The sequence below is a fragment of the Salvelinus namaycush genome, chromosome 5 (genome assembly GCF_016432855.1).
Source record: "Salvelinus namaycush isolate Seneca chromosome 5, SaNama_1.0, whole genome shotgun sequence".
Taxonomy (NCBI): domain Eukaryota; kingdom Metazoa; phylum Chordata; class Actinopteri; order Salmoniformes; family Salmonidae; genus Salvelinus; species Salvelinus namaycush.
In genome coordinates this window covers 65,376,879-65,387,976 of record NC_052311.1, presented here as the reverse complement: position 1 = coordinate 65,387,976, position 11,098 = coordinate 65,376,879, and the positions used below count along the sequence as shown (strand labels likewise).

General features: G+C 44.3%; 1 protein-coding gene across 1 annotated transcript; it reads left to right on the top strand.

The window, feature by feature from the left end:
* Positions 1-6,697: 6,697 nt before the first annotated feature.
* Positions 6,698-7,855, top strand: LOC120047277 (urotensin-2 receptor-like). The gene is made up of 2 exons (XM_038992804.1): positions 6,698-6,958; positions 7,058-7,855. The coding sequence occupies exons 1-2, from the start codon at positions 6,698-6,700 to the stop codon at positions 7,853-7,855; spliced, it is 1,059 nt and encodes a 352-aa protein (XP_038848732.1).
* The last annotated feature ends 3,243 nt before the right edge of the window (positions 7,856-11,098 follow it).

The following is an 11,098-nucleotide window of genomic DNA, read 5'->3' as shown; positions in this document are numbered from 1 at the left end:
GCCATAAAGATCTAGACCTATTGGCAGAGGCCAGTCTCGCTGAAAGAAATATCGGCATCTGTTGTGCTGGTAAATGACAACACAATAAGCCAAAACAACCCTTGCTCTGTGGATTAGTGAAAGTGAAACATCTTGTTTAGAGTCCTACATAGGCCTGTGTGTGGAGGGGGATCAATAACTCATCGCGAGCGTGGCTAATCAGCCGGAAGGAACAACCGTTTGTCACGCAGAAAAGATGTCCGCCCATTTAATTATTAGTATGGGAAGCTGGCCAACCGGTGGGCAATCTGTCAGTCAGTCGTTGAAAAACAGGAATAAATTAATTAACATAATGAAGGTATAGCGCAAGGACAGCACGAAAAGCCGGAGGTGATTATTTGGTGTATTTTAATTTCTGTCATGAGAGGCTACTAAAGTTACATCCCTTGTAACTACCGCTCACAGATGATGATATATAGAAAAATAAAAAACTGTTTTTCCAAGGAGTGTGTGTGTGTGTGATTTCAAGCTCAGTTAACCTCTGGAACTCTCAGCAGTAGCCTACAAAGACACGACAGAAGGATTGTGGGTCACATGGAAGGCTTCACACCTGACTTACATCTGGCTACACAACACTGGATGAATTACATACATCAGACACACACCTGACTTACATCTGGCTACACAACACTGGATGAATTACAAACATCAGACACACACCTGACTTACATCTGGCTACACAACACTGGATGAATTACATACATCAGACACACACCTGACTTACATCTGGCTACACAACACTGGATGAATTACATCAGACACACACCTGACTTACATCTGGCTACACAACACTGGATGAATTACATCAGACACACACCTGACTTACATCTGCCTACACAACACTGGATGAATTACATACATCAGACACACACATGACTTACATCTGGCTACACAACATTGGATGAATTACATACATCAGACACACACCTGACTTACATCTGTCTACACAACACTGGATGAATTACATACATCAGACACACACCTGACTTACATCTGGCTACACAACACTGGATGAATTACATACATCAGACACACACCTGACTTACATCTGGCTACACAACACTGGATAAATTACATACATCAGACACACACCTGACTTACATCTGGCTACACAACAATGGATGAATTACATACATCAGACACACACCTGACTTACATCTGTCTACACAACACTGGATGAATTACATCAGACACACACCTGACTTACATCTGGCTACACAACAATGGATGAATTACATACATCAGACACACACCTGACTTACATCTGGCTACACAACAATGGATGAATTACATACATCAGACACACACCTGACTTACATCTGTCTACACAACACTGGATGAATTACATCAGACACACACCTGACTTACATCTGGCTACACAACACTGGATGAATTACATACATCAGACACACACCTGACTTACATCTGGCTACACAACAATGGATGAATTACATACATCAGACACACACCTGACTTACATCTGTCTACACAACACTGGATGAATTACATCAGACACACACCTGACTTACATCTGGCTACACAACACTGGATGAATTACATACATCAGACACACACCTGACTTACATCTGGCTACACAACACTGGATGAATTACATCAGACACACACCTGACTTACATCTGTCTACACAACACTGGATGAATTACATACATCAGACACACACTTGACTTACATCAGAACAATACGGATGACTGTTGGCTGTCATGAAATACTGAAATATAATGTCTGTTGTCGTTATCATGGTCATGACAGCGTAGTACCACTGTGACAGCTGCCTCAAGGATATATCCCCCACCTAGCCCCTCTCCCTCCAGCTTCTCCCGCCCCTAGCCCCTCTCCCTCCTAACCCCTCTCCCCCTAACCCTCTCCTCCTTCTTTGGCATGCCCGTGCCAGGTATTTGTTCAAATTCCTCACACCCTGCGGGGCTAGGTATGTCCCCCCACCCTCCCTCTCTCTACTTCTCGTCTTTACGACCTGTCTGTCTTGTGTTCTCTTGCTAACACATGTATGGGACATCAAGACCAGACCTCAGCATTGGTATCCCATACAGTAATCATGCTAAGAGGCGTACAGTGCACAGGTTAATACTCAATAAGTACCACACACAACCAGGTCAATGTGGCTGAGTTGCTAGGGGCATAGTGTTGCTGGCAGAACAAGATGGTGGTTTCAATTCCCGCGCACAAGCCTGAATGTGAGTTAGAAGTTTCTTCTATGCTTAATGACCAAATCATTGCTATTTAAACTTGTTTCTGACATGGAAATATGTTGTTAGAGGCACTGGCTGCCTTACTGTAATTCAGACATCCCACCACCATATAAAGCTCTGTGTGTGTGTGTGTGTGTGTGTGTGTGTGTGTGTGTGTGTGTGTGTGTGTGTGTGTGTGTGTGTGTGTGTGTGTGTGTGTGTGTGTGTGTGTGTGTGTGTGTGGTATTGACATTGACATTGGGACAAAGTTGAAGTGCGTTAGTTATTGCAGCGCTCCCTGAAATGACAGCAAATAACGACGTCTCACTGGTGTGTCAGCACGTCTGCCTCCTGGTCTGTTTCACTGGAGAGCCTCATATTTTTCCTGGAAGATACTAGAACTAACACGCATATCAAGACCAGTGTGTATGTGTAATCTAGCTACTTATTCAATATACAGTATGTTGCGGCAGAACGTTGCTGATTGTAGTTCTGTCTGGTGCAATTGAGGATTGATTCCTTTTGGAGTCGATAAAGTTACATTTTAAAAATGTTATCATTTGGCAGATGCTCTTATCCAGAGCATCTGGTTCAGCAATTAGGATTAAGTGCCTTGCTGAAGGGCATATCCACATAATTTCCCCACCTGGTTGGCACTGTGATTCGAACCAGGAATCTTTCCGTTACTCGCCCAACTCTCTAACCGCTAGGCTGCCTGCCGCCCTTTACCTTATCTTAATCAGTCCCAATTGAGTGATTGACTTTGTAATTGAAGAAACACACGAGTGTAAATGTCACTGAAAGACTATTGTCGTGCGTCATCGTGATTCTTACTGGAAGGTGCATGTTCAGTAAACCCTAGTAACGTAATGTCTGTAATGAAGAATGTACAATTGAGTTCATTCATAGCAACAATGTTTGTACAATATGTATTGTACTCTAGTCTAGTGTACTCAACATTGGTTTTGTTCTTGTGTTGTTAATTTTTGTGTTATGTTGTTATAAAGTAATTAAGCCTACTGTTTATTGCACTGGCAGGATAAATATTGCATAATTAATTTCAAAGTGATTCACTGATTCACAGTGAATAGCATTAGTATATCTTGGCCTAGGCTATGAGGAAGCCAGATACTGTATTTTTTATTTACATTTTATTTAACCTTTATTTAACTAGGCAAGTCAGTTAAGAACACATTCTTATTTTACAATGAAGCTCTACCCCGGCCAAACACTCCCTTAACCCGGGCGACGGAGGGCCAATTGTGCGCCGCCCTATGGGACATTTAAGTATTTGTAGTAATATAACATCCTATATAAAATAAAATAGCTTTTTATTTCAGTAAAGGGTTCGTAAGATAAATATGTATTTGACTTTAAAAGGGATGTTCTTGATCTCTTAATTGAAAGGTTGGTATTATTTTTACCCTCCAAAAGTAATCTTTTTGCTGAGTCATCTCATCAGAAAGCCAGATCCCCAGCTTTTCCTCCTCTTGGAATCACAGCTGAGACCAAAGCATCCAGCTGATATAAATCTATAATGATATACTTTATGGAGGACTTTTAACATTTAGACATCATGGTAATACATCCCTGACTCATTGGCATCTGCAATGTACTGCAGTCTGATTCTGAGATACCATTTATGGTCAAATGCTTGAATTTTGTGGGGAAATTTTTTCAGGACCTGGCTCAAAAATATTGAACCTATTATATCAAAATATTGAATTTTCACATGCATGATCGTGCAACAACACTGTTCAACCCTCACCTTTTCTTTACAGCAAATACAACGAATCTGAAAACGCACATAGTAACACAAGAAAGCCCAATTCAAGTGCAAAGGAGCCCATTATTTTTACCATAATATGAAATGTTATGTTAGGCTGTAAATACAGAACACTTCATATGAACCTAAAGTATTGAAAGACACACTCATTCAAGCAAGCAATGTTACATTTCCAAACGGATTCATTATTTCAATTTAGAATAGAATAAATATTATCTAGATATGCATTAGGGAAGCTTGAAGAGTGTCCAAACTTTCACCATTTGACAATAACCATTTACTGTAAGGACTTGATTATAGGCTGCATGAATGACAGCTATAATAGTTACTTTAACCACGACCTTTAATAACTGACTAATATAACCAGATGTCCAATATAATAAATAAAACAAACCACAACAAATGTTCAGCCAAAATATGGAACTCTATGTGCCACCAATGAAGTGAAAGACCTCTCTCTCTCTCTCCCTATCATTCTCTCCCTCTACGCTGTGAGCGCGTCTGTTTCTCCTCCTTCCCCCTCCCATGGACTCGTAGACACACCAGAGACTGGGCCGCGGGGGCGAGGGCCATACTATGAGGAGGGAGAGGAGAGGAAACATAGCATAGCGAGGCACAAAGTTAGGAGGAACAGCTTTAGATCCATCAACCATCACCTGTCTAATAACGAATAATAAAGAATTGAGGATATCTATTTTTTCTATAGACAAAAACTGGACCAACTATAGGCCTCTGTGGATTTTTGAATGGAAACTGAATCGGACGTTCAGACAAATTAAATGGATGATGATGTTATTTGCAACTAACGGAATTGGATTGAATAAGGTAAAGACAACTCAACAGATTATATAGCCTACTTCAAAAATGTGTATTTGTTGTCTTGGCTAGAGCAGTCTGTAATAAAGAGCTCTGGTCTTGGATATCCACTTCTGTGGAAGAATTGTCTAATGGTGGGTGGATACGCTACCTATTCATCTGACCATTTAGCCTAAATTATTATTATCAATAATTAACAAGTCATCATTAGGCCTACTCTACTCTTCAGTCAGTCTTTTCAGATATGTTTATGTCACTGTGTTTACCGTAGGCATTGGCCTGTTTGTCAAAATTTGTATTAAATTCAAACGTAATTTATATTCTCTGACAAAATGTTATATTTAGAGCTTGCACAAATATTTTCACAAAATAATACCCGTCAGCTACATTTAGAAGGCATAGCCTATTCGTTTTAGATTATGATGTGGTAGCCTTGGCCTGATATTTTTAGAAAGCAAAATTAGGCTAAAATATGAAATATCTAAGTAACAATCTAAGGAAAGAAACCTCCAGTAAAAATGCAACCGTCTGAATGAAATGTCCATTTGTTAGAGATATTAACAGAGATGTTATTTTAAGGGACACGTTAAACCCGGTGGGGCCACGGCGGGAGTTTGGCAGGCCCTGCACAGTTCAACAGTAGCTCTTAACCCCGGTACTGGCGGAGCCAACATGTGTCATAGGCTTTTTCTTCTGCACTCTAGTTTTACCCCCTCGATCTGCTTTGACGTTACCGCGTACAATTACAATCACTGCAATTACCACTACACGAGAGCTATAAGTTAGGTTGGATAGGTTATTTGGATTCGCCTATAGGAAACCACGTTGCAAACAAGTCTATACTTGTGTGTTTATAACCATTATTAACTTATTATAATTAGCCTAATGTAGATATCGCAATGTTTTGTTTAATGAAACAGTGGGTTTCAAACCTCATTTTATGCCCTAATAAATCACCGATTGTTAAACAAAACATGATATTTTATTGCCTACAACATGGGTTCTCTCTGTCTCCTGCCTTGCTCTTCCTATCCCCAGCCACAGCGGTGTAGCAAGCCGATGGAATTTCATAAACTGGTGAGGAATATGTTCTGTTAAGTTAAAAATGTGGCGACAGCTTGACGCCGGAGTCTTTGCATTCTCGTGCCCCCGGTGCGCAGACATAAATCTGGAAAGGGCCGAAAAACGCGTCAGCTTGCTTGCCTCATGTTCAACTTCATGAGGCGCGCGGTGAACATTTGTATGTGTCGGTTCCACATTTCGTTTCGTGCCATGAAATTGTTGCCCACAACCAGCGGTGCGACCTTAACAGGAGTGCAGGGGGTTCATCAGTAAATGTATGACCTACAATTGGCTCTACACCCCTACACAGAAAAGCCAGTGTGAAAAAAAGCACTATAAACGTATCTAGAATTGAAGCTTTGCCAATACAACGACTTCTATGATGATGCCTTTCTAAATTGCCTCTGTTACTGGGACTACTACACAAATACAATACATTGACAGAACATTAATCCATATGCCAAAAACAAAATGGCCAAAAAGAGGCAGAATACAGTTGTGTGGCAAATCATTAAATGCTGTAGATGCTTTTCAGAAGGCCATTTTCTGTGTTTCAATGCTAATACATATAACTTTCTCCTCTTCCATTTCTCTTTCTCAACCATGCTCCCCATCTCTTATGTCTACCCCCCCCCCCCCCCCCCCCTACACTCTTACCATTGTCCACCACCAAAACCCTCCCATCCAGCCAAGTGGAATCAAAATAATAGTTATTCTCCCTTTGACATTTATATAAACCCAGCTAACCTCCACACCACCACCATTTCAGAAGTCTCAACTAAAAAGTATGGATTTCTCTAGCTCCCTGCCTCCCTCACCTTCTCCATTATACACCTCCCCCTTCATCCCCAACTCCTCCTTCCCCTCCGCCTCTCCATACATCTCTCCTTCCCCCAGCCTGGCCTCAACCGCTCTCTTCTGCTCCCTCCTGTCCCTCCTGGCTCTCCTGGGCATTGGGGGGAACCTCTACACCATGGGTCTCCTCATCAGACGCAGGAGAGGCAGAAGGAGGCGAGGATGTTCTAGCTGCTGTTTAGGAGGGAGAGGAGTACCGTTACCATCCTGCCTCTCCTCCTCTCCCCCCTCCCTCTCCCCTTCCTCCTCTCCCACCTCCTCCTCCTCTTCCTCCACCTCCCTCCATCTCCAGGTGCTGAGTCTAGCTCTGGCGGACCTCCTCTACCTCTTCACGGCTCCCTTCATCGTGTACGACAGCCTGGCGGCTGACTGGGCGTTTGGGGAGCTGGGCTGTCGCCTCCTCTTCAGCCTGGACCTGATCACTCTGCACGCCTCAATCTACACCCTCACCGCCATGAGTCTGGACCGCTATCGGGCTGTGGCCAACCCCCTGGCCACCTCGTCCTCCCCCTCCTCTGGGCTGCTCCGTGTGGGTCTAGCCTGGGGCCTGGCGGTGGCCCTCAGCCTGCCCATGATGATCACCCTCCACCTGGAGGACGGAGACGACGGACAGCTGTGTGTCCCTGCCTGGGACGAGCAGAGCTCCAAAGTGTATATGAGCGTGCTGTTCTGTACCAGTATGATAGGGCCGGGGCTGGCCATCGGGGCTCTGTATGCTACTCTGGGCCGTCTCTACTGGGTGTCCCAGACCCGGCCCTGGGACAGTGGTAGTGGGGGTAGCATGTCCTACCCTCCGCGAGCCCCAAGGCCCAAGGTCCTGCTCCTCATCCTGGGGATAGTTCTGGCCTTTTGGGCCTGTTTCTTGCCCTTCTGGGTGTGGCAGCTGCTGCCGCTATACCGGCCCGACATGCTGCGGACAGTACCGGTGGGTACCCAGGTGACGGTGAACCGGATCCTAACGGGGCTGACGTACGGGAACTCTTGCGTGAACCCATTCTTCTACACGCTGCTCACAGGGGGGAAACGACGGAGGAACACGCAGACACCGACGTCAGCGAATCAGCTCTGCCGCAAGAGCAGTCCGCAGTAGTGTTCGTGACAACACAGACAGTCCGGTATAATAGACTGCTCTGGGGGCTGGTGGGGGGCTGCTTACAAACTGTCCGATTCAAACACCCCCGTCTCCCCCTGAAATATCAAAGGGCATTTCACTGTGTGATTGTTACTCCATAAGGACTATACCAAAGACAGCACTTTGTATGCACGTTTGTGACTGGACCATATTTCCTATTTGGAGATTAAAAATGTGACGGGCTGAGCGAAAATACCAAAGCTTCAAAACTTGAGAAATATCTCATTGATTGTATGAATTAACAAAAATACATCCACATACGGGCCATGAGTGGAGTATGACAACGGGGAAGCAGCGTTTGTGTGTTATGTTATCATTTAGTGGCTTTAGTGGACCCGCGCATTTCCAGTAAAATGACACACTTCTATCAGTCTGGAATGCCATCAAAGAAAATGTTTTGCTTTTGAACAGCAACTGATTGTCACTGGCCATGACATATTTGGAGATTTTTCTTTAAAAAGTTGTTTATTGACACAGAGAATGATGTTTGAGGGGGTAGAGAGGACCTCGTTTCATGGACCCTTAAAGTTTGATATGCACCCCTAAAGTCAGAACTTTTTTTATTAGCAATACCTGCATGTTGGGTTTGGACTTTTATTTGTAATGAACTCTGCAATGCTTTGCATGGTGACGATGACGCCTGTATTTCTATCCAGTTTGGTGTGTATAATATGATATAATATATCAAATAAAAGCATGCTTTATATACTAGAGTCTATGTCACAGGTTTTTTGTTCCCTAGAGGAGAGGATGTGTTCCTCCTGACCCCTCAGAAAAGAACACAACATAACTGAAAACACAGATCTCATACCCACGGTTTTATGGTATTTATGACAATAGCAGACGAGGGGAGAGAAAGAGAGATGGCCAGAGAGAGAGAGAGACAGTGAGAAAAAGAGGGATGGCCAGAGAGAGAGAGACAATGAGAAAAATTGTTGTTTGACAGAGAGGAGTGAGGTTGGGGGGGATTGGGGGCTGGGGGGGATAGGGGGGATAGGGGACTGGGTGGGGGGGATAGGGGGCTGGGTGGGGGGGATAGGGGGCTGGGTGGTGGAGGTGTACATATGTGAAGGAGTTTGTTTAGAAGTATTGCGTGGGTGCATTTAAGAGAGGGGAGAAGAACAATGGACTTGTTGACGCATGTCACGCTACTAATCAGTGGGAATAGGGGACAGGTGTGTGTAATGAAAGTTCCGGAGGGATCCGTGACAGTAACACCCCCCTGACGTGCTGCACTAGCAGCGCAATGACACTGGCCTCGAGGACGATCACAGGAACGCAGTGCGGATCGTTCAGGACTCTATGCAGCTGCCGAAGTTGCGTCGTCGTCAGACAGGCCAGTTGCCGCTGTCAAAGTTGCGGCGGCGCCGGATGGACCAGTAGCGTCGGACGGACCGGTTGTGGCGGCGTCGGATGGTCCAGTTGTGGCTGCTGAAGTCGCGTCGTCGGACGGACCCGTTATGGCGACGTCGGGCGGCCCATTTGCAGCTGCCGAAGTTTCAACCCTGTGTTTTTGTTACGTATTTGTTTGGTCTTTGTCCCGGTGCCCTTACACGGCACGCCGTAATTTGGGCTTAATATAAAACCCTATTACGCATTCCTGCACCTGTCTCCCAAATCTCTTTATACCAACGTGACATTGCAGGGCTAGAAAAATGGAGGTAATCAAACTAAAGTATATAGAGATACCATGTAGCATACCTTTTAAATATACAGTGCATTCGGAAATGATTCAGACCCCTTGACTTTTTACACATTTTGTTACGTTACAGCCTTATTCTAAAATTGATAAATGTTAAAATCTTCATCAATCTACACACAATACCCCATAATGACAAAGCAAAAAAAAAATATTATACATTTTTGCCAATTTATTTAAAAAAAACAGAAATATCACATTTACATAAGTATTCAGACTCTTTACTCAGTACTTTGTTGAAGCACCTTTGGAAGAGATTACAGCCTCGAGTCTTCTTGTATTTGGGTAGTTTCTTACATTATTTTCTGCAGATCCTCTCAAGCTCTGTCAGGTTGGATGAGGAGTGTCGCTGCACAGCTATTGTCAGGTCTCTCCAGAGATGTTGGATCAGGTTCAAGTCCGGTCTCTGGCTGGGCCACTCAAGGACATTCAGAGACTTGTCCCAAAGCCACTCCAGCGTTTTCTTGGCTGTGTGCTTAGGGTCGCTGTCCTGTTGGAAGGTGAACCTTCGCCCCAGTCTGAGGTCCTGAGTGCTCTGGAGCAGGTTTTCATCAAGGATCTCTCTGTACTTTGCTCCGTTAATCTTTTCCTCGATCCTGACTAGTCTCCCAGTCCCTGCCGCTGAAAAACACCCCCAAAGCATGATGCTGCCACCACCATGCTTCATCGTAGGGATGGTGCCAGGTTTCCTCCAGATGTGACGCTAAGCATTCAGGCCAAAGAGTTCAATCTTGGTTTCATCAGCCCAGTGACTCATGGTCTGAGTCTTTAGGTGCCTTTTGGCAAACTCCAAGTGGGCTGTCATGTGCCTTTTACTGAGGAGTGGCTTCCTTCTGGCCACTCTACCATAAAGGCCTGATTGGTGGAGTGCTGCAGAGATGGTTGTCCTTCTGGAAGGTTCTCCCATCTCCACAGAGGAACTCTGGAGCTCTGTCAGAGGGACCATTGGGTTCTTGGTCACCTCCCTGACCAAGGCCCTTCTCCCCAGATTGCTCAGTTTGGCTAGAAGGCCAGCTCTACTCTAAGCTTACTCTAAACTTCTTCCATTTAAGAATGATGGAGGCCACTGTGTTCTTGGGGACCTTCAACACTGCAGACATTTTTGGTACCCTTCCCCAGACCTGTGCCTCGACAGAATCCTGTCTTGGAGCTCTATGGACAATTCCTTCGATCTCATGGCTTGGTTTTTGCTCTGACATGCACTGTCAACTGTGGGACCTTATATAGACAGGTGTGTGCCTTTCCAAATCATGTCCCATCAATTGAATTTACCACAGGTGGACTCCAATCAAGTTGTAGAAACATCTCAAGGACGATCAATGGAAACAGAATGCACCGGAGCTCAATTTCGAATCTCATAGCAATGGGTCTGAATACTTTTGTTTTTTATTTGTAATACAATTGCAAACATTTCGAAAAACCTGTTTTCGCTTTGTAGTTATGGGGTATTGTATGTAGATTCAAGAGGATTTTTATTTATTTAATCCATTTTAGAAAAGGGC